The following is a 25,415-nucleotide window of genomic DNA, read 5'->3' as shown; positions in this document are numbered from 1 at the left end:
CATAATATTCCATGGTGTATATATTCCACATTTTCTTTACCCAATCTACCATTGATGGGCATTTAGGTTGATTCCTTATCTTTGCTATTGTGAATAGTGCTGCAGTGAATATATGTGTGCATGTGTCTTTATAATGGAATGATTTATATACATTTATATACATTTGGGTATATACCCAGTAATGGGATTGCTGTGTCAAATGGTATTTCTTTTTTTTTAGGTCTTTGAGGAATCACCCTGGTATTAAGCCAAGTACCCATTAGTTATTTTTCCTGATCCTCTCCCTACTCCCTTCCACCCATCAAAAGGCCCTCTTTCTCCTCCTTCTCCTCTTCCTCTGTCTCTCTCTGTCTCTCCTCTCCCTCTCTTTCTGTCTTGTTTGGTTCAGTAGTGCTTCAGTTCAGTCCGTGCATTATCGTTTGTCTAAAACTCTTTGGGCCCACATGGTTAATTTTTTTTTGATACGTTTTATATAAATTGTGGTTATATTTGGTTTTTAAAAATATTCAATTTATTGGTGAATTTTGGGGTGTGAAGATTTGTATATTTGCATGTTTACTTGTCTGAAAATGCAGAAACAATCTCTGCTTATTGGAACAGACTTACAGAGTAGAGCGAGGCTTTTTGTTTTGTAGTTTACTTTGTGGCCACCCTTGAAGATCTGTCAATAAAATTGGAAAATGCTTTCTGTTTGTGTAGTAAAACAATCATTATAAACACAGTAATTCAATCTTGATAATTGTATTGTTAAAACTTTGTCTTTATTTTTCTTCATTTTTCAAATATTGAGGGTGAGATGTTAAAGAAACAGACCGAGATTGTGGATTTATTTATTTTACATCCAACCTTAACAGTTTCTGTCTCCTATTTTAATACTATGTTTTATCTTATATAATTTTAAATTCAGTATGTAGTGCCTTGAATTTTATCTTATCTGATATTAGTATTACAAAGTCTGTATTTTTTGGTATTTATTCCTAAATGACTGCCAATCTTAAAAATGTCTCTGTCCTTAGTTCTAATGTCCTTACTCCTTTAAAATAATGGTGTTTTGATATGCCACTAGAATTTTTCACATGCTTTTTTTCTATCTGGAAATTGAATCATACCCTTCACTTCATTTATTCTTACTCATTTCTCAGACTTCACCTTGATCATAATCAGAGAAGTTCTCCCTGTTTAACAATGTCTAATCCACCCAACAAATGCATTCACATTGCTATGTTTTTCTCTTCTATAACACACTAAATTCATAACTTTGAATTTTTTTCTGTCATCATTTGATTACCTTTTGTCTCCCCAATTAGAATATAGGCTCTATGGGCACAGAGATTGCCTGTTCTAACCTGTGTATGTGAGTGCTGAATACATCTAACACATGCTAGGTACTCAATTGGTACTCACCAAGTGAGTGGGTGGAGATATAAGGAAACACATGCTTTGTGATTTTTTTATAGGCCAGAGAAAGAATTATAAGTCTAATCATAGTTCAACCTTTCTTAAAACTACGAAATATCCACTTCTTTTGCATTGTGTGTGCAGACTTACTTGATTTTATCATGAATAAGTTCTCCAGCTTTATTTTTTTAAACCAGTCTTACCCGCCGAATATACCAAATTACTTGACACATTCTTTCAGTATGTTCTGATGCTTCCAGTTGGTATACCTTGAATATATTTTCTTTTTTCCTCATGTGTGGAATAACCTCTCTAGCCCCCTACACCACACAGCACTCTTCTAAGTTTTGGTAATATTACATTTCTTGTTCAGCACCATCTCAATGAAGCTGTCCCTCCAGTACCCAACCTCTTCTCATAGATGATCATTCTGCCTTGTCCACATTTGCTGAATTTGAAATTTGCTTCTTCCCTCTCATTTATTACATGTTTGTATTTAATTTGTTTTCAAGGTTCTCTTTTCTCCTATGTCTATAACCTCTCCTTGAGAATAAGATTTGTCTTTTTATCATTTTATAACATATTTAGTTGACAAAGATTGAATATGTTTAAGATGAAAAGATGATGTATATATTATGTAATGATTATCACAATCATTAACAAATCCATCACCACCCACATTGTACATTACATGTTCAGAACTTATTCATCTCATAATGGAAAGTTATACTTTTTTTGTATTTGTTCGAAGTGCACTGCAGGCATAAGAACAGCAGCACAAAATGTGCTACAGGAATGCACGTATCATGTATTTATGTTTGAATAAATGTCATTAAGGAATTAAAAAACTAAAAATTGCAAATGTTTACCACTAATAATTAATTTTTTAAAGAAATACAGCAGATGCTGAAAACTGCATGACTTGGGCCTTAAGCCGTAAGTGAGAAGTGCTAGACTTCATTCTTGGCTCTAAAACATACACATGTGGGTTCAGTTGAAAAAAAAAGTCATTAAGTTTTAATATGGTCAAAATACTGGAAGTAACTGCTGTGTATGAGATTTTCTATTAGTTACACTTTTATGATTTTGCTTTAAGAACATATAGTGTTATTGTAACTTTGAATTATTAAAGAGGCAGGCATTTCCTTCGGAATAGTTTCAACTGGATTTTTTTCTTAATTTCTATCTTAATATATTAGCTCTTTACTGATTAACTCGCTATATAATATTTTTAAAACCTGTGGTTCAAGAACAATTCAGTATGTACTAAAAGAAGCAAAGTATACTTAGATCTATTTTCTGTCTGTTTTAAAACAGTAAAAACGTATACTCCTTCAAAATAGGCCAATTTGTTGTTCAAGATCTTGGATTTACAAGCACTCTTCTTGTTCAGGAATATTTCATATTATGTAAAAATATTATATATTGTGATTATTGCAAAATTTAAGAATATAACTTTTTCTATTAGTAACTTAAACTGTCAATCTAATAGTTTTAACTACTAATGCTTGCTCTAAAAATACATTTCAATTAAACTAACTTAAACTTCCTATTCTTTTCAATGCAGAGTAAAATGTTCTTTGTTTAATAACAAAATCTGTATTCCAAATAAGAATTGGCTATATCAAAAAATGTACAAAGCATTATTAGCTAATTCCAACATGCTATTGTTTTGTTAATTTAAAGTAGCTCACTGAATTGACTTCACTACGTTTATATACACATTCTATCACAGATATTTGACATCTTTAATAATATTTATATTACCGTATAGCAAAAGCTCTTTTTACTCATTTTTCTTTTTCTTTTCTTTCAACATGCTGCAGTAGCTAACATATTATGGAGAGAAGAAGGTACTAAGTTGAATTATTTTTATGTTGTGACAATTTTGCTTGATTATTATTAGATTTGTTGATTATCTTTTGTATCATTAATTACCTTCTTTTTCATTTTGATTCAATATTTTAATTGATGGTATTTCAATATTTTTGTGTAAGCCTGCTACCATTACACATATTTATCACTTCTCATCAGCTTGATTAAATATTGATACATAGCCAGAAAGTGTCATTGTGATATATTGAAATACTTTAAGAGTATAAAATTACATCAAAGAAATAAAAGCAATCTCAGTTCAACATAATTTACATAATAAACTCTGATTAATGCAGAGTAAGAATATTTATAAAAACTGTGCCTTATCAAGGGGATATAATAAATTATATTAAAACCTGAGTTACATACTTGAAGGGCCTGGATTCAAATGTAGTCTTCAAGTTTACAAACAAACAATAGGGCAAGTTACCCTGCACGATCTTCTTGTCTCAAAAAGGAGTATAGTAGTTGTTAATACTCAGTAGGGTTGTTTTCAGTTCTTTAGTTATTAACAGCACTCAATAAACAGTATCCATTTTCATATATTATTGCAATTGTTACTGGTTTTCCTCATTTAGTCACAAAGGCTGGGAAGAATGAGTTTGCCCAGGTACTGAAATAGTCCATCAATTGTGGTTAAATGAAATTCCTAAGAGAAAAATATCTAAAAGCCATCATTACACTCCTGGTGATCAATGGCCAAAAATTGTCTTCACAACCCACCTTAGACAAAATTTCTCTTCCCTGATTATAGCTTCCTGTAGGAACCCAAGTCACTGTACCCTGTGAAAGCCAGTCTCAAAGCCTCAAGTAATTCTGGAATTTAGCCATCTCAGTTCTGCGCTCAAGGATGAAGCAGTCCACTTATTTTTTTTTTCTCTCTCTCTTAGATCCCGTTGCTCCTTAAATCTTTTGTATGAGCTCCATTAAAACCCTGGGTTTATTAAAGAAGTTCTGGTATAACTATACCCTCTATTTTTATTCCATTTCAAATATTTCACCTTTAAATGTACATAATTGACTCATTAATGAAAGTAGCCTTGACGTATCAGGACTTACTTATTTATATATTTGTTTATTTGAGATGGAGTTTCACTTTTGTTGCCGAGGCTGGAGTTCAAAGGCGCAATCTCGGTGCACTGCAACCTCTGCCTCCCGGGTTCAAGCAATTCTCCTGCCTTAGCCTCCCAATTAGCTGCAGTTACAGGAGTGGGCCACCACGCCTGGCTAATTTTTGTATTTTTAGTAGATACAGGGTTTCGCCATGTTGGCCAGGCTGGTCACGAACTCCTGACCTCAGGTGATCTGCCTGCCTCAGCCTCCCAAAGTAATGGGATTACAAGTGTGATAGTATCTATTAAACAACATTTCGTTATATTGTCTTCTTTCTGGGCAAGATTTCTCTGAGCATTTGAAAAAATTGATTTTATTTTATCATTGTAATGGAAGGAATAACACTTAACGAGTCTGAACCAAGTACTACAGATCTGGCTCTGATGGTTAATTCCTGGGAAAATTTGGATGAGTTATTTTACCTTGCTAAGCCAGATGCTTCCAATACAATATTTGAAATAGAGTTGGCACTCACCTCACAAATTTGTGCTATGTAAATCAACTTAAAGTATGTGGAACAACTCTTTCTTGTGTATTAACTTTGGTAACCACCATGAACATTATTAACATTATTAGTTTGTAGTAATTTTTAAATACATAATAATAACAATACTCCAGGCTACCCTCAAAAGTATAGAATAGAAGCTTTCAGATTAATTAAAATCATCGTGAAATTCATTATATAAAACCAGATTATTTTCTATTTAAAAATGTATTCTGTTAGTTTTTGGAAATTTATACCCTCAGTAATTATTCTCCATCAAGAATAATGTTCTTATGCGTCACGATTTCATTTGACACATAAAATGTGCTTGACAAAAATAGATATATGGTACATTTTACAGGTACTTTAAGTCACATAAAACAAGTGTGTGTCTTTGGGTAAATTATTAGAGTCTTTTTTTCTCCATACAGTTATCATAAGAGTACTTGTTGTTTCTTGTAATAGGAAACATTTTAAAAATAGATTAAAGACAGCACATTTGATTTTGATTCTTAGACATCTGTAAGTTATTTTCATAATGCCACAATTATTGGCAAGGCATTGCAATAAAAATGATTGCATGTACTAATAGTAATAATGGTGACCAGAGAAAATAGACTGGCTTGAGGAATCACTGAACCCCATCATTGGGTATAAGTATTTCATACAAATAATTAAAATTATAGGTAACTAAATTTTCTAAGGAAATTGTCTCTCCATTTTTACAATTTAGAATAAAACAAATATGAGCTACATATTTCTGAGATACACTTTTGTTTTCATTCTAGCAGTGTTTTATATTTATATATTTACCTCTTTACCATAGCCAAGAAAAATCTATCTCAGAGAGAACCAATTATAAAACCTTAGAATGTAGGTCATTTAAGGCCAATAATGGAAAGAGTTGAAATGATAATTTCTCTCATAATGCCATTTAACTCATCTATAAATGTTAAACCTATGTTATTTTTATATTAATAATTATAAAATTATTTTTTAAAACATGAGCATCAGAATCTAGTGAAGAGTTTATAATCTAAATAAATTTAACTGAATTTAATATGTATTATCTTACCAATCTCATCAATATATAAACTTGGAATGCAATGTCCTCTGCTTCTCTGGGCTCCACTTTCAGCTTTTCTACTCATCTTTATATTTTACAGGAGTATAAAATGACAATATTAATAGAGGAAATATCTCACTTATTTGTTGACAAATATTTTAAAGAGCCTATTAAAACACATTGAAAACATTGGGAATTCATAGATGAATAACATCTAATATCTGCTCTAAAGAAACTTTTAATCTAGAAGGTTCAAGCCTGAACCATTCTTACCAAAAAGTAGTTTTACTATATATTAAATAATAGATATAATACATTTAAATATACATGCATTAATATATTTTCACATACACATTAAAATATTCAGTATGATTGGTTTTCATTTTCAGTATATTTATGATATCTATAATTAAATATAATTTAATAAAGTATTTTCTAATGTTTATTTCATAGGCAATTAGATTATGTTATGAGGTCAAAGTTTATAATATATGTTTTGGATTATATAGGCAATGAATTATACTAATTTAAATTGTTTGATTCACTGAAGGATTTATATAAATTTTACATATGCTAGTTTTAATTTCCAAGGAGAGATTTAGGATGAGTCAGTACATAACATGGGATTTTTAAAATTTGTTAGCACATGAATTATTTTGATGAATATCTCCAGGATCAGTATTGAGTAGAGCATAACATACTTTGGGAAACACCAGCTTCATATGATATTTGAATAATTTAAAAGCAGAAAAAAGTTTCATATTCAGGAAAATTGCCTTTTTTATTCTTTCTAAATATTTATGTATCTATTCACACAAAAATATGTTATAGAAACATTTAAAATAAATCACTATTTAGTTGGGCTAACTAACACCAAACCAAAAAAAATACAAATAGAAATGTAGTGAAATTATACAACAAAGTTAATACTACATTACACTTCATGATTTCATAATCTGTAATACAAGGTTTCCAATGTCATCCAGTTGGGGGAAAACAGATTTAAAAACAGCCCAGCTTAGCTTCTTCAGCCTAAAATTATTTAAAATTTCATTATCCACAAAAAATGTACACTGCCAGGGAGGTTGGGAAATACAGAAGAATATACAGCTACTAAGTGTGGTTCAAAAACCTCTGGTATAACTATTTTTTTACAGAAAAGAATAAAAGACTACAAACTGGGTTTAGTGTATACTGCTCGGGAGATGGGTTCACCAAAATCTTACAAATCGCCACTAAAGAACTTACTCATAACCAAATACCACCTGTTCCCAAAAAACCTATGGAAACAAAAAAAAATAAATTAATTACTACCTTAAAATAATACTGAAATAATATTTAAAATGAAAAAGGTCAGGATGTGGTGGCTGATACCTTTAATCCTAGCAATTTGGGGGTCCGAAGAGGGAGGATTGCTTGAGGCCAGGAGTTTGAGAACAGCCGAGGAAACATAGTAAAAACCTGTCTCTACAAAAAATTTTTAAAAAAAATTAACCAGGCGTGATGGCTCATGCCTGTAATCCCAGCTACTCAGAAGACTGAGGTGGGAGGATCGCCTGAGCTCTGGAGCGCAAGGCTGCAGTGATCACTCCACTGCCCTCTATGCCACCCACACCACTGTCCAAACCGAGTGACAGAGCAATATCCTGTCTCAGAAATAACAGGGCCTATAAAAGTAATAATATAAAATAAACAAAAGGAAAAAGACTTTTCACAGAATAAGTCTTCTGAATACATGAGATTTAGTCATAGCATTGGCGGGAGGGAAAGACTATGCTTTCTAATGGCTAGTACATGATGCAATTAAATTAAATCACGATCAATCTGTTGTTATTTCTACTGGCCAGTTCACTAACAGGTCTGCTAAAAACTTACGTCAATCTAAGCTTTTTAAATTATTTTACAATTTTTTAATCAAAAATGTGATCTTGCAAGAGATATCCATTTGTAGCGATATCTATATATGTGCACATGTACATACAAGTATATAATGACATTGGCTTAAATTATATATATGCATGTGTGATACACATGTGTGTGCATAGATATAATTATGTATGATTTCAACCAATGCCATTTATAATGCAAACAAGTATTCTACTACATTATAACATTTGCCCTGCTAATTAGTGTGTGAAGTTAATAATGAAGATTTCCATTAGGTGTTTTTCAGTACACCTTTGGAAGTTAAGGAGATTGTATACTTACTCAAAACGACTGGTTTTAGGTAAGATCACTCCGGCCAATATACATAGTGGTCAGATGGTACCCATTTCCTGGATTAACAGGGCCCAAAAAAGAGCTTGACACACTCACTCCCAAAAAACTTTCTAGCAAGAATGAAAGGACAAGCAAGTCTTGTTCTAGTTGAACGTAATATAAAGACTTTATTGAGGTGCAGTGGTATGATTTTGCTCTGTGTACAAAGACAGTTTTATCTCCAAAGTCAGGATATAGTGAATGAGAACATTCATGAACCAAAAATCTATCCGTGCTGAGTTATTCAGTGAGAAATGCAATGCAGACAATCTATTCTTGCCTATATTATTCTTTATCTAAAGATGGGAGATTTCTTCTATATTTCAAAAATATGCATACCTTTAGGGTCACTTGAAAGTAAAAAGGATAATATTAACAAATGAAGGATTTTGTATAACACCATCATTTATTGAAACACCTTTGGCTACCAAATCACTACATCATACACTTATTACTTCTCATGGACTATAATATGAATGCAAAACTAACGACAATTAAGTCAGAGGAAGAAAAACATCACAAAATCTTTTTTATGATGCACATAAACATGCATCCAATAATCAGAAATTAATCAAATTGTATTGCTAGTGTAAATTACATAGTATATATCCACTGTATATAATAAGTAGTATAACTATATTTCACAATACACTACTGTTCTTGAGTGGTTCCCATTCCCAAAGGATTGAGATAAGAATGTGCATTATATCCATTTTTTTCTCAGTCCATTTCATGTATTTAAGGGTACAATATTGATTAGAAAATCCTCTGGGAAATATTTCTGTCTTGTAAGACTGCAGGAGTAATTCTTGCTTATGTCTTTTCTGTGTATAGAAAGAAAAAGCAGAAAGAAAGCTCTCAAGGAACAAACAAATTACGGATAACTTCTAGAGTCACTATACTCTGTTAGATTAACAATCAACCCAAAAAAAGACTAAGCGCTTGTGCCTGCCTTCACCAGAGCTTGAAAAAGGAAAAAAAAAAAAAACAACAATCTGCACATGTTCCCGATCTTTACCGTGTCTAGAGTAGTGTAGAATCTTTCACTGAGTCAATAATGTTTGTAATATACTTCACCACAATGCATTCATGAAGAGAGAAGTAATGATCACCACTGCTCAAACTTTTTGAGACTCAGGACCCCTTTACAAACTTAAATATTGAGAACTTAAAGAACTTTGTGTTTGGTGGGGGAGAGGGGTATCTCTATCTATTAATATTTAGTATTAGAAATGGAAATCAAAATTTTTAAAATATGCATTTATTAACTTGTTAAAATAGCCCTAATAAACCCATTACATGGAGCCATAAATAGCATATTATCTTTTTAAAGCTATGTTTTCAAACAGATAAAAGGTAAAACATTGTTTACGTTTTGCAAATCCTTTAATTTTTAGGCTTAATAGAAGATGCTGGATTCTTACATCTGCTTCTGCATTGAATTGTTGTATATCTCACATAACATTCTACATCATGCAGCCTGTTGAAAACTAAACCCTACATTAAAAATAATAATAATAAAAGAAAAAATGTGAATGACATCTTAGTAGTATTAGGAAAGCAGTTTGGGCTTGGCCCAAAATCATACCATTGCACCTCAATAAGGTCTTTATATTACGTTCAACTAGAACAAGACTTGCTTATCCTTTCATTCTTGCTAGAAAGCTTTTTGGCAGTGAGTGTGTCAAGCTCTTTTTTGGGTCCTGTTAATCCAGGAAGTGGTTACCATCTGACCACTATGTATATTGGCCAGTGTGATATTATCTAAAACCAGTCCTTTTGAGTAAGTATACAATCTCCTTAACTTCCAAAGGTGTACTGAAAAACACTGAATGGAAATCTTCGTTATTAACTTCACACACTAATTAGTAGGGCAAATGTTATAATGTAATAGAATATTTGTTTGCATTATAAATGGCATTGGTTGAAATCATACATAATTATATCTATGCACACACATGTGTATCACACATGCATATATGCCAAATTTAAGAAATGCTTTACTAGAAAATAAAGTTGATTTTTTAGCTGGCTCAAGGATTCTGGGAAAACAGAACTTAATATTTTATATCATAGAAAATTAAAATTTAGCACTATATTCCACAGCATGAGTTTGAGGAGAAATGAGAATAGTTACCAAATTCTGGTTATACACCATGTCACCATTTGCTTTTTTCAGTAGTGTTATAAGGAATAGAAATCTGCAAAAAATAAATAAATAAATAAGTTACCATTTCTTTGAAATCTTGCTGTATGCAAGTTACTCTGCTAAATATTTTACATTCTCTACCTAATTGAAATCTTACAACAGCTGCATGACGTAGTATAATTATTATCTTTAAATTCAATATAGGGAAATTATCACACTGTCTAACATTCTCACAGTGAAAGAGTAAGTGCTATAGCTATTATTTGCCTCTGATCTGTCTGAATGCGGAGAATGAAATTTATCATCCCTCTTTGTCATATTTTCTTATCTCTACACTTGTCAAAAAATATAATATATATAAATTTAGTAGTTACTAAAAATCTATACAAATATATTATTTTCTTTTTACACATAAAGCTAATGAATATCCCAAATGAAAATGTGCCTTGTGTCTTCAGTTTCCAACATCTCCCTCATCAGGTCGTTTATATTCCTCTTTGCTGAGGATAATCTTAATAAATTTATATGTGCACAATATCAAAGCAGCAAATTGAAAGAGAAACACATCAGGTCATATGTTCAGGTCATAAATTCTGCTGCAAAAATTCTAATTAAAACTTTTGAGGAAGAAAAAAATGCCTTGCAAAAATGTAAATGGCAAAATATCTAGTCTTATGAATGAGGGGGACTCGCAGACAGCATTAAAGGTAGTGGACAAGTTTTATTTCATAAGCTGAGTTACCAATATATAGGCATTTATTTTATAATTGCTATTTTAGTTAATCTAGTTGTATTTAGTAATTTGTTGGCATTACTGTTTCATAAGCACTAAGAAGTTATAGTCTCATTGAAAAGAGTCAAAAAAACTAAATCTTGACTAATAATATCTGTATTTCTTCAGTAACATGCAACCTGGAAAGTAGTTTATGCTTTGTAAAAATGTCCATGTGTAATTCATATTTTAAAAAGCAAGAAAAGGCCAGGCACGGTGGCTCAGGCCTATAATCCCAGCACTTTGGGAGGCCGAGGCGGGTGGATCACGAGGTCAGGAGATCGAGACCATCCTGGCTAACGCAGTGGAACCCAGTATCTACCAAAAATACAAAAAATTGGTCGGGCGTGGTGGCAGGCGCCTGTAGTCCCAGCTACTCGGGAGGCTGAGGCAGGAGAATGGCACGAACCCGGGGGACAGAGCTTGCAGTGAGCCAAGATCATGCCACTGCCCTCCAGCCTGGGCAACAGAGCGAGACACCCTTCTCAAAAAAAAAAAAAAAAAAAAAGCAGGAAAATAGGCTCTAGAACCTGAAAGAGTGATTTGGATGGATTAAGTGGTATTTAGTGGAAAATATAGCTCACAACTTCCACCAGTGCAACAAATCATAGTGGAATCTCACTGACTCTTTTCTGTGTAGAATAGTATGCATAGTGGTAAGGGAAGGAAATATTTCAAGAAACATGACCAACAATCTGGACTTAAAGTAGTTGTCAGGCCCAAACACGTTCAAATTCATAATCGTCGAACAGTATTTTGGCGAAGTTAAAGAAGGGTAGTCACATTCACTGAAAAATGTTAAGAGCTTAGTAATAAAAATCAAACATAGTATGTAACAGACACAAATGAAAATCAGACACCACATACGGCTTTGTTATGTTCATAAGTTTCAACAACAGTATTCAGAAACCAATAATGTTAAATTGATAGTTATTGATATGTTAATGTTTACATGGAGGCTTTGCTGATACAAATCAAAAAGCTTTTGCATAAATATGTGCTTTGTTTTGGCTTTCTCTTTTGTGCATGTAATACTTATATTCCTTTAAACACAACTATGATTATAAATAATAGCTGACAACTACTAAATTTTATTTTATAAAAAACGTGACTTGAGTTTAGTTCTTGCCACTTCTGCTACTGTTCAGGAATATTCCATCTTTATATATTGCTCTCTGGAATTATAATGGATAATTAACTATTAAAGATTACATCTATTAAAATAGAAGTACTGAGAATTAGTTATAAAATAATAAGATGTATCAAACAACCTGGAGTCATTTAAAGTAGATATGTATTATTATAAATAATTTCATGTGCTAAAAGAAAAATTGTATGCACACTATATATAAACATGAATGAAGTAATAGTTTAGTTTGTGTGCATTTTCATCTAAATCTTAGGAATATATGGATACATAGTTATATGGGAAAAATTGTTGACTTTTTATTCCCTAGAAACGTATAAGATGTAAGATTAAATATGACTTAAGTTCAATAAACACGTATTTTTTGCAAACCAACAAACTGTTTTTGTGATTCTCAATAGATGGAAAGCCCAGGCTAAACCTTGCAGGAGATCACAATTGAAAAAAAGTAATAATGCTTAGAAAATTATTTTTTATTTAAATAAATCATCTTTCTCTTTACAGATGTTTTTAGAATGTAAACATTGTAAGCAACAATGGTTTGATTTTCCAATCAAGATTTCAATATTATTGCTATCTTTTAAAGAGAGAATGTTGTCACTGAATTATGTAAGATATATAATATAATATAATATAATTATATAATATAATATAATTATATAATATAATTATATTATATTATATTATATTGAATAAATTTGACTGTTTAAACCAATACAACAGGTCAAAAGAGCTATATAGGCGAGGACCAGAAAAGGAAGGATTACAAGAGCTCAGGGCTGGCCACATTGGAACAGGGGAGAAGCAGAGGAAACAAAGAGAACAGGTGCTCATGAGAATGTGGAAGTTCCAAAGCTCAGGCTTTGGTTAACCTACACAGGTTTCAAACTAGCCTCCTGCACCCATTTACACATGGATTTAGAAAGTGGGGGAGATGAATTTCTGAGATACCACACATCCAGATCTGTGGTGTGAAAAAGAAAAGTATAATTTGAACATTAAATTAAGATTTTTCAAAGACCTTAATTTGTTTTAAGGTATAGAAATAGACCTCCCAAATTGCCAATATTAAAACTAATATGTAAGACCTCTATTTAGAATTATTTTGACAAAAATTAGTTTAAGAAAATTTATATTCTACAAAATCTAGGGCATTTGGTCTTTTTCTTCCTAAAAATCTTTATATAAACCAAACTCCTGCAAAGAAATTAAATTTTTCCTAGTGAACTCTAATAAAAGTAGGAAAATAAATTTGATTCTTCAGAAAGTACTTTTACTCCTTAATCAACATGTACATTAAGTGGGGAAGGTATCCAACATAATCTCTGTATCAAGAGTTTATATCCCTATTTATAATTGTTTTAAACTATGAAACATTTATTTAATTATATTAAAGAAACCACTAAATTGCAGCTCAGGAAGAATGAAGTGTAATGTCTGCATAATATCACAAAGTGGTCTGAGTATACAGTAAGGGTCCCATATGGTTTGCTTTATTAACATTACACAACTTCGAAAATTGGTCTCCTGCTAAAGATATGAGAGGCACTGAATTTTGGTTGTAAAGGTTTATGATAATTATATTGTGAACATTTAAATGTGTTTTTATTCCTAAGGTCTGGGAATTGGGAACATGTTCTATGTTTTTTATGAAGATGGAATCAAAGTGATACAACCCATAGAATGTGAATTTCAGAGGCACATTAAGCCTAGTGAAAAGCTCCTTGGATTTCAGGCAAGTATCTAAAAAGTTCCTTTGACGCTTCAAGCAGAAATTTTGTTAAGTAGAATTACATTTTGGAAATATAACAAAACCTATACATATATGAGACTCGTGTTGGAAGAAAATTATGAAACCCATGATATTCGGTGTTATTCTTTTTAGGTTTTATATCTGAGGAGGAAAATAATATATTATGTATTCCTAAGAATTTGCTTGTAATTAAAATGAAGGTAAGAAAAGTGAAATACCAGGGATGAACACGACCTGCAATAGCTTTGCCTGCTCTCCAATTTAGAATACCTCCTGTATTTGTAGGTAATATTTAAGAAAAGAAAATAAAATATCCTGTAAATAATCTGGTGGGAAGCTGGTGTATATTAGGTGCTTTATAAATGTAAAACCGTTTTTATTCTTCATCTCATTCTTCATGAGGTCTCATTGGAATGGAAAATTCAGATAAATAAGGGAAAATATCAAATTTTTTTCAAATCTTGATTTCAGCCTACCAATAGGCAGTGTTGCTGTCATATACTAATACATGGAGACAATAATTTATACCTTAAATCTATGCCCTAGAATGAAAAGAAGGAAAAACATTATGAGAGGAGATAATATAGGTCAGTTTCCTCCTGGATATTATGTAGGACAAAGAAATATAATGTCCTTTTATTTAAAAATATTTCAGCCATAGGCTAAATTATTAAGTAAAATTCTTACCATTTTGGTTAAGTTATAACTTAATTATACATGCAAAAAATCTTAAATTGCACATGGAATTTTTATTTTATTTTATTTTATTTTATTTTATTTTATTTTATTTTATTTTAAGACAGAGTCTTGCTCTGTCACCCAGACTGGAGTGCAATGGCGCAATCTCGGCTCACTGCAACCTCCACCTCCTGGGTTCAAGCAATTCTCCTGCCTCAGCCTCCCAAGTAGCTGGGACTACAGGCATGTGCCTCCAAGCCCGGCTAATTTCTGTATTTTTCGTAGAGACGTGGTTTCACCATATTGGCCAGGCTGATCTCGAACTCCTGACCTCGTGATCCACCCTCCTCAGCCTCCCAAAGTTCTGGGATTAGAGGCAAGAGCCACTTCACCCCGCCCTATATTCTTTTATAATCTTACATTATCATTATTAAGTGAGTCTTTGAATAAGTTGTGTTTATGTGCATATATGTGTGTAATACATAAGCACATGAATAAAAACAAATTATTGCTGATAAAAGAAATAATTTAGGCCACACTCATATTTTTACAAAAATATTCTGAATAAGAAATATGGGCGAATATGCAGATATAGGTAGTGTGGTGTTCAATATAAATATTATTATTTAAATCAGAGCAAAATAATTTTGTAAGAGAGTTTCTCTCTGATTTTTACAGGACTAGCAGTTTTGCAGCTAATGACACACATTTCTTGGCTATATCACAGAATTTGAAACTTCAATTACTAATACTAATAAGATAGGCTGTGAAATCCATACTCTTCATCACAAAACTATCACTTCAGGAATTTGATTTGCAAATTTAGAGACAAAGAATGTTCTTCCTGCACCACATGTGTGCTATTTCAGGGTATCAGTAAATGCTTCATTACTATGTGACTCAAGTCTTAAAGAGCATGCTTTCCCAGAACATTTCTTGACAGCTCTGGGTGAGTTAATTTAATCACTTGGAATCTCAAGTTAAAAAACAAGCGAAAATTTGATGTGACAGTTTTGCAACATGTCAGGGCAACAAGGATATGAGCATTATTTACCTGCATTTCTCTCTCTTTAAAGCTTTATAATACTCAGATGTCCTCCTAAAACAACTAAAGAAAAACAATGTAGAATTGTGTATATTTATTTCTCTATGTATCCAATTAAATATGTATATTTATCTATGTATACATATATATGTATATGTATATATACATACATAGAGACAGAGATGTAGGACAAAGCAATGTGATGTATACAGCTCTATATGTATACATATATGTTTATGTATGCATACATAGAGAAATAAATATACATAATATATTAATAGAGAAAAATTATATATACAAACTGTGTATAATTTTCTGATAAGAAATTAAATATTAAAGAGGAAATAGAAACCAAATATCAGTGATGACAACTTTAACTTATTTTCTTCAAACAATGAACCTTTATCCACAAACATACACCAAGAGTGACAAAGCAGAGATAACTAGTTACTAATAACTAATCTGCTATATCAGATTTTTAAATCACAGCCCCTGGAAATCTACAGTCATATTGCATGTGAGATAAATGTTATAGAATATGAAGTTATTCTAGAAACATATACTTCAACATAAAAATACATGCAAGGATAGAAAGTTTGCATTCCTATACTACATTAAAAAGTTTATAAAGGCTTCTGTACTCTTAGGGAAGAGTAATGAAAGGATTAAAAAGAAAAGCATGTTTGCATTTTTAAGAGAGGAGAAAACTATCAAATAGTATTTTGGTTTTGAAAATATTTATGACATTTTTACTGCATTGGATGTTGAAATTAAAATACAGCTCAAAATTTAAGGCGACCAACATTTTGTCAAGAACCAAGAATAATATTTAAAAAGGGAATTGTTATAACTAATTTCTGCTTATGATTTTTAAATACAGAACATATGGAGAAACACTCATGACATAAAAGAAAGATATTTCTTATGTAATTATTATATGCCACATATATGAAAAAAGGCTAGAGTAAATTAAACTCATTTTATATTACTCTGTCATTTTTCATTCCTTAATGTAAAATAAGCTTAAATAATTGGAATATATATACACAAATACTGTCATGTACACACAAGTATACAGCAATAGAATGAGAAGTGCATTGATCATGTTATGCTTTGAGAATAAGTGTTGAACTATAATTTTTACATGAAGGTAATATTTTCTACATTTAAAAACAAAATAGATGGCAATTCAGGGGTGGAAGCTATTTGGTGCTACATTCCCTGAAGAATATATTTCTAATTACAAAGTAATTTCATGAGAAATTTGTTGAATATTATGCAATCAGAAAATATTTATCCAGAAAAACAGAATCAATAAGCTCTCCATTTCTATCTCTATCTGTCTGTACCTCTACTGCTACCACTACCTCTATTGCTACGTTTCCCTCTATTTCTTTCTTTTGATCTATCTCTATCTCTATCTCTATCTTTTTCTCTATCTATTTCCTATATAGAGAGTTTTATTTTAAGTAATTGGCTCACACAACTGCAAGTGGGATATGTCAAGTCCAAAATGGGTAGGGTTTGCCAGACAGCAGGAAATTCAGGTAAGAGTTGATGTTGCAGTCTTAAGTCCAAAATCTACTGGTGAGGCCATCAGTCTGGAAACTTACACAGGAGTTGAAGTCGTAGTCTTGAATCTTAAATTCATAGAGCAGGCTGGAAACTCAAGCAGGATTTCTATGTTGAAGTCTTAAGGTAGAATTCCTTCTTTTTGAAAAAACCTTAGTCTTTGCTCTTAATTCCTTCAGCTGATTAGAGGAGGCCCATAAACATTATGGAGGGTAATCTGTTTACTTAAAGTCAACTAATTATAAATGCTAATCACCTCACAAGCATCTTCACAGCAAAATCTAGATGAGTGTTTGACCAAACAACTGGGCACCATAGGCTAGCCATGCTGACATATAAATCAACCATCACATCTTCCTATCTCTTGTAGTCAAGGGTTAAGTTTGATTAGTGTTTGTATTCTCAACATGCTCGGTACAACGTCTTACATATGACAGGCCAAGAAACATTTGTTAAATGAATTTAACAAAAATTCCATTGCTTTGAGCCTTAGCTATTCATTGTTTTATGCATTCTCTAAGTTTAAAAATGTATACATCTGCTTCTCTCTCCACCTTAACATTTCTCCTTAATTTACAATTGCCATGAAACAATATTCTTCTTTGAATGTGTTTGTGAAAAATGTTTCATAGAGTACTTTATCATTGAATTGTTTCAGAGTAACTCTAACCTCATGGATCTATTAATTCAGGATCACACAGTGAAAAGTTCCTGTGTAAATGCACTGTATATGAGTTTTTAGTACAGAAAAAACACTAATGTGTTTCATTTTAGAAGGCAGATTTCTTGAGTACCAGTGGTGGAAATGAGTCTTTTGGAATCATTTTTCCCATGAAAAGGGATTAAATATGAATATAATATTTTTCAAATTCATGGTTGACATTAAGAGAGAGTAGCAGTGTACTTCCCAATATAACTCATTGATCAATAAAGTTTAGATAAGACCTGATATATTTAGAGTATAGAATCAAATCTCTCAGAAAATGGTATTTGCTTGCTGTAAATAAAAACTCAATTTTGGCGCAATGTCAGATTACATTAAGTTTCAGCTTTTGATAGTGAGTTGGTGAGGATATATACAACAAACTTTTAGCTATTTTTCATCTTTTATTCCATCTTGTTATGTAGCTTTACTAGATACGATTATTTCTATATTTATCCTAGTTGTACACATGGTTTCATCTTGTGTATGAACTTCAAGCAAATAGCATTCTATTTCAGACTTATGGATTCAGAAGTCAAACTGAAAAGGAGTTTGGAAAAATGTTTAAAATTACAGGCTCAAAAACAAGCTTTCCCAAGATTACCAACTTTGTTACTCTTCTGGTTTTCTACTACTGTTCCATCCTTATCTATCATTCTTTTATTCTTTTTGATACTTTTGATACTTTTTCATTCAGTCACCTTCTTTGCTTGTTACAGATCTAGCTGCTGCTCTTCACATATGCCATAGTATTACTTATTATTTAATGGGTCCTAAAATAACTTTAAAGAAAACCACGTGTCTTATTATGCATATGTCTTATATTGTGGAACCTGAAAGATCTATTACTGATCTGTTGTTGTTGTTGTTGTTTTGTTTTCTTGAAACAGGATCTCACTCTTTCACCCAGGTTGGAGTGCAGTGATGCATTCATAGCTCACTGCAGTCTTGAGTTCCTGGACTCAAGTGATCCTTCTACCTTAGCCTTGTGGGTAGCTGAAATTACAAGTGCATGCCACTGAATCTGATTGATTTTTTTCAATTATTTGTAGAGACGTGGCCTCGCAAGGTTGCCCAGGCTTGTCTCTAATTCCTGGGCTCAAGAGATTCTCCTGACTTAACCTCTGAAGCTCTAGGATTATAGCCATGAGACACCTCAGCCAGCCAGCCTATTCCTGGTTTTAATGCTAACTTAAATGATACTGAACTGTATAACTGAACTCATTATACTTTATACAGGGAGTCTGATGTAAGTCTCCTCTAAAATGTCTGTTATCCAGGTTTGGCGTTTCCACAAACCAAAATTATTTTACCTTTATAAACTACTGTTACCAGTCTGTTAGAAAAGAATTCTTGCTTAGGAACAGGTTGTTTGTAATGTCCAGAATACTTATGTTTCAAGAAATTGAAACTGAGATTAGAAATTGGGAAACTCAATGGTCCACATTTCTTTCTCTGCTGTTGTTGCCCTTTATCTCAAACAAAGCAGCCTTCAGGGTGTTCATCAGTTCCCTTGTTCTGGTTCTAGTCCAGTTGTACTTCTGCAAACCTGGTCCTCAAAAATAGTCATTTGAAATACCAGCCTCTTTACATGATGCAAACAATTCATTTCCCCATGAAGCCAGTGAGTAACCTTTTGAATACAACACCACTGTCTTTCAGAAAGGGAATCAAAATGTTTCCCCACTTATTTTTTTTTTCTCAGGGTGTCTCTTTTCAGACATGGCTTAACTTACAGAGAGTTATACAGTGATAAAAACGTGAGCTTTAGTCCCTTTGTGGTTACAATGATATCCTGCAAAGAGCTTCCTGAAGAGAGGAATGTAAACTACTTCTAACTATTCCTTAGAAGATTATTCTGTAGATTTAAAAAGAAATGAATTTAAGAAATCGGTGCTTGACATCGTAGATGTAAAGAAGTCTTATAAAGCTTCCTTAGTAATCACACTGTTTTATAATTCTCACTTTGTGTTTCTGTTAAGCTTTAATATGTAAGCCTAGAATTGGGGGTAACAACAGTGGAAAGCTTATAAATGTAATGGAGTTTTATAGCATTATTAAGTGGGCCAAGCAGCATATGAAGTCCTTTCAAGAGATTATCGATAACAAGTAGCCAAGGTATTTGGATGAATGAGATCAGAATGTTGTGTGTCTCAGACAATCCATCGACAACATTTTTATATGACTAATAAGGACTCACTTATACACATGTAAAAGTGCATTCCACACACTTTACAAATAAACGTGTTTAAGATTATTTAGATTTTTCAATAGAAATTTCTTAAAGGTAAAATTGAAGATTTTGATGGAAAAAATATTGATACAAATATATTTAAACATCAAAACCTTTTACTTGAGATTTACAAAATCACACAAATCTATCATATTAGATGTGTCTTAAAGAATACTTAGTCTTTTCATCTGAGATTTATTTTAACACAGAAAAGTACCTATTTTTTCAAGATAATATATTTTCATAGCAAATATAAAACAAAAGATTTTATTATAAAATCTAGATTATTCCTTCATGTCCCCCTATGTCTAGTTCCAGCTCATACAATTAATTGCTACATTTAATCACTAAAAAAGGGTAGTGATGATATTTCTTGAATTATCAATATTAAATATCTGTTGGTGTTCTTCTGTGAGAGAATAATTTTGCTTATACAATTCTAATAACTTTTTCTTTCTAAATATATTGAAATATATATAATTATTTTGCATACTCATAGATTAGATTTACAATTTTAATGATTAAATCTTTATCTTTTATTTTTCTCAACATTTCTAAAACTTTTCACTTAACTGTAAGTTTCTGAACACTGGCCTCATTTCTCATTGTTTACTTTTGATATTTCAAGAACAGTTGTCACAATTTCAATTTAACAGTGAAGACATCCATTTCTTTAAATTTTTTTTTTCATATTTTAAAAAAGTCACAAATACCAGTTTAGAGGTGGTGAGGGAAGGAGAACATACTACAGGAAATTGTGTTTCAATTTTATTTTACTAAATGTTTGTATTGGTAAATATTAAAAATTAACTCTTCAGTATTTAAAAATATATTTACGTTTCTCCATGTACTATATAATTATTTTATATACCATGTTGTCTACATGGAAATTAAGAAAGAATTATATAATAAGAATTACAATGAAAATAGCTTAAACTTCAAAATTATCATTCATATTTTAAGTACTTAAGCTGCCAACTTATTGCCCATATAACTCGTTTTTTCTATGTTAGTCATTTATTTTCAAAATGTTGTTGATCCAATTTTAGAGGACATATGATGGGTTGTTTGGCAAATTAATGGCACAGTCAATATTTCATCTAGAACTTGCCAAACAACAACGTAGTTGTACCATGAGCTATGCTATCTATTTTTTAATTTTAGAAAACAACAGAATTAAAGCAGCTGCTATTTTCATGTAAATACATATTACATATATATGCATATATACATGTTAACAGAAAGTTATACTAGAAGTTAATAATAGATATACATAACATTTATGTTTCTGGCTATATTTTAAAATAAACATTTCATAGTACCTCTACAGTACTTTACAGATGAGATCTAAATTTGACCCATTTAATATTGACTTCCAAATTATCACTCATGCACTGAGGTTTGTTTACTTGTTTATCCATATTTGGAATTTGCTTTGTGTCAAGCATTGTGATAGGCAGGGGAGAGAAAATAATAACATAACAGATACATAAATTTTAAGCACACTCAAGTGTAATGCTTGCTCTTACAGACAGATGTACACTGAGGACACAAAAAGGGAAATAATACTCCTGAATTTCTCCTAATTTAAATATTTTTCAAAAGATCAGGAAACTAGGCTGTCTTAAAGATATAGAAGGGTAAAAGCAAGATGAAATTGGCATGTGGCTGCATATTGTATAATCCTATTATAAATCTCATTTGTACAGCTTTAAAGAAAATGTAACATAAAACACATTTGAAGGGTGCAACTACTGGCAGCATAACTATATTGCCTGAAAACTCTACCAAAGTGTTTCTGCTGGAATGGGGAATGGGATCTATTTGTTGGCTCTCTCTTTCTCTTTTTTTTCTTTTTTTTTTTGAGACAGAGTCTCGCTCTGTTGTCCAGGCTGGAGTGCAGTGGCATGTTCTCGACTCACTGCAACCTCTGCCTCCCGGGTTCAAGCCAGTCTCCTGCCTCAGCCTCCACAGTAGCTGTAATTACAGTGCATTGTAATTACAAGTGCATCCCACCATGCCCAGTTAATTTTTGTATTTTTAGTAGAGACGGGGTTTCACCATGTTGACCAGGCGGATCTTGAACTCCTGACCTCAGGTGATTTGCCCACCTCAGTTTCCCAAAGTGCTGGGATTACAGGCATGAGCCACCATGCCCAGCCTGTTGGCTCTCTCCTAAGTTTTACTGCTTCCATCCTGAAAAAGAACCGATCAGTTCTATCCCACCTCTATTTTAAAGTGAAAAATTAACTCCTTATGATAGGAGCAAAGCAGAATGAGATTACATGTTTAAAAATCTATATATCTAGTATCATTTACATTCAAAACTTAACTCTGTAATCTGTGATTTTTCACTAAACAGTAGCTAATATAATTTCACAAAAGATATCTAATAGCCTTTTGAACTTACTTGAAAAATTAAAAGATAGAATTAAATAATAGCATACTGATTATATAATCTGTATATATTTCTAAGGATTGACCTTCAACTAAATCACCAGCTCAGGTTTTGTGAATTCTCAATATTGTTTTCAAGTTCTTACTCTGAAAAATTTTCCTAAAATGGATAATGTGGCCTGGAACCCTATTTAAATTTTCAGTAAAAAAAAGAGCCCAGATAAAATGTAATATTTTATAAAATATGATAATAAATATATAATTATAAATGTAATGGACAAAGATAACGTGGCTTTTATTTCTGTTTTCATATAAAATGAAGGTAGGTACAGAGCCAAAGTCTTTAAGTAACAGTTATTTCTAAAGATTTAAAAAGATGCTTTTCAAAAAACAAATCTTTTTTATGCTTTTCCTTTAATTGATAAAACATAGCAATAGTATACATATATAACAATTCTTTGTCCAATATTATTTTACCACATAACTGTAAGAAATCAAATGCAAAGCTCTTTGTAGTCATTCTTATGTGGAACAAATTTATGTGTGAATTACAGTAATGCTTAAAAATTAAACACATATAATTATCTCTGTAAAACATTTATAGTTTTTAAAGATAAATTGATTGCATTTCAGAGTAATTTTTTCAGTCAATAGTAGTCTTGCAAACCTATTAACCCTTTGTTCCATATAAGGCACTTCTGTGCTAGACAGTATGGAAAGATGGAAGAACTAAACACCATCTGTATTGTGAGATAATGTGTCAGAGGAAAAAAAAGTTTAATTCCTAAGTGATATACTGTACTGAATCAAATGTGGATAATCCAGCAGTCGCAAAATCCACCTGATTTATCCTTCCATGTCAACATTTTTTAGTTAGTAGACAGAGTGAGATAATCACAAGGAAAGCCTAAATATGCATATCTAGAAAAGTAATTAATAAAACTTGTCTCACTCTTCAACTAAGGTTCCCAAAAATAGAAATTGTACAACATGTGTTATCAGAACTCATGTGTCATTACTAAAAGGAGAAAGAAACATTTAAGGGGGAGAAAGGAGAACTTGTATTATATCGGATGTTCCATCTTCAAACTGTACGATGCTTTTCCTTAAAAGTTTGTTTTCGATTTTTTTATGGATTTGTAATGACAAGAAATAATGAAATTTATTCCACAATAATATTAGAAATTCAGAGGATCGGAGTGAATTATATCCAACTAGAATTCATATAAAATGTCTTTTAAAAACTAGAATGTTTATTTCAACAGAATTCACGTCTCTGTTTTCTACTTATATGAATAAACCAAATATAATGCAGATTTTGAAATAAAAAATACCCACTAAATGAAAAATCAGGCTGCGAAAATGAATTCTACAAGATAGGACACTGAAGTACAAAAAAAATTCTGCATTTTAATTCCTGTGGCCATGTTTTAAAAGCTGCATTAACAAAGTATCCCAAACTCCCTCTTTTAAAGTTTAATAAAAAGGCTGAATATCTATTATCAGAAAAATTGTACAGAAAGATATGTACTTTTGGCATTTAAAACAAATATTTTATTGATTTTTCAATGATAAGAATTTATTAATCAACAGTTGGGGGTCAGTTAACTTCATGTGTTATGTGGTAATTATTTTCTTTAGTTTTAATTTTTTTCCCTCACTAACCAACCTACTAATTGTGCTGTGTGCCACAAGTTAAAGAAAGAATATCACTGCTCCTATACAACTCTAATATTCATCATATTGAGGAAAGTTTAAACACATCTAATTCTTTGATTCCAACTTATCCATACTGGGTTTAAATTAGTTTCATCCATAAACCCTCATTGTTCATACAATTTGCAATTACTGATATCCATCTAGTAGTTGTCCTATTTCTTTAATGCTTTAATATTGGCTTTCAATTCCAACACCTTTTTGTCAAGCTCTATTTTCTATTTTTTGGACCTAACTCTAGACCTTTTCTTGATATTTAATTTGCTTTCCCTACTATTCAAATGTAAGCCTTTCCCAACAGACATTAAGTTGGGTGTCTCTCCTGTTCTCAGTGTCTAATGGCCCCTGGACCTTCCCCCTAGCTAGGATTTCAGCTCCTTTACAGTAACTATAAAAGCCAGAAAAGCAATCGTCTAGTCCTGCATTCAAGAAGCATCTAGAATTTGGTTTTTATATTCGGTAAGTGTTTGAAATTTAACACCCTACAGTTGTGTCTTTTTAAACCAGCTTTTCTTATCTAATTCAATATTTTTATAAACCACTATAACATTTTACATTTAAGCAGAGTTGAAATAATTCAAATAATTTTTTTTGTGAAAAAAATTGAGAAACTTCTGATTTAATCCTCTCGATTTTCAGGTAAAGAAATGAGAAAGATCAAGTGATTTGCTCAGTCACGGAACTGCCAAACGCCAGATAGAGAGAATAAAATTTTCCTTGCCCTATATGCAATAATCATGCCACATTTAAAGTAGCTCTCTGAATCTCTTGAACATGCACAGCAAACTTCCTTCCAAAACATTTGGTAGAATTTTAAAAAAAGTTTGCATCAAAAACATGTAGACTGTTACAGTTTTTGTTAAATGTAGCACATCGATAATTTCCTAGATGAAAATAAGTGGTAACTTTTATTGATCACTTGACCTTTTCAAATATGATTTTATTTACTTCTCACAATAACTCCATGTGATAGGTAATATTATTATACCCAATTTACCAATGAGTTAACAAGCCTCAACAGGTCTACTTGCACAGATAGTATAAGTGCACCCTTG

General features: G+C 31.7%; 1 protein-coding gene across 6 annotated transcripts in view; it reads left to right on the top strand.

Annotated features, from left to right (window-relative positions):
- The window catches only part of FSTL5 (follistatin like 5), a 781,414-nt gene that overhangs the window by 652,144 nt on the left and 103,855 nt on the right, over nt 1-25,415 (top strand). For 4 of the 6 annotated variants that reach the window (XM_012507957.2, XM_030816289.1, XM_003257914.4 and 1 more), the window contains 2 exons: nt 3,225-3,251; nt 13,880-13,998. In XM_012507957.2, coding sequence (XP_012363411.1) covers nt 3,225-3,251; nt 13,880-13,998 — 146 coding nt within the window. The remainder of the gene's footprint in view (nt 1-3,224; nt 3,252-13,879; nt 13,999-25,415) is intronic. The other 2 variants (XM_003257915.4, XM_030816287.1) reach the window with 1 other exon arrangement.

The sequence above is a fragment of the Nomascus leucogenys genome, chromosome 7b (assembly GCF_006542625.1).
Source record: "Nomascus leucogenys isolate Asia chromosome 7b, Asia_NLE_v1, whole genome shotgun sequence".
Classification (NCBI taxonomy): Eukaryota; Metazoa; Chordata; class Mammalia; order Primates; family Hylobatidae; genus Nomascus; species Nomascus leucogenys.
Note: the sequence above shows the minus strand (reverse complement) of the source record. Positions and strands in the feature narration are given on the sequence as shown.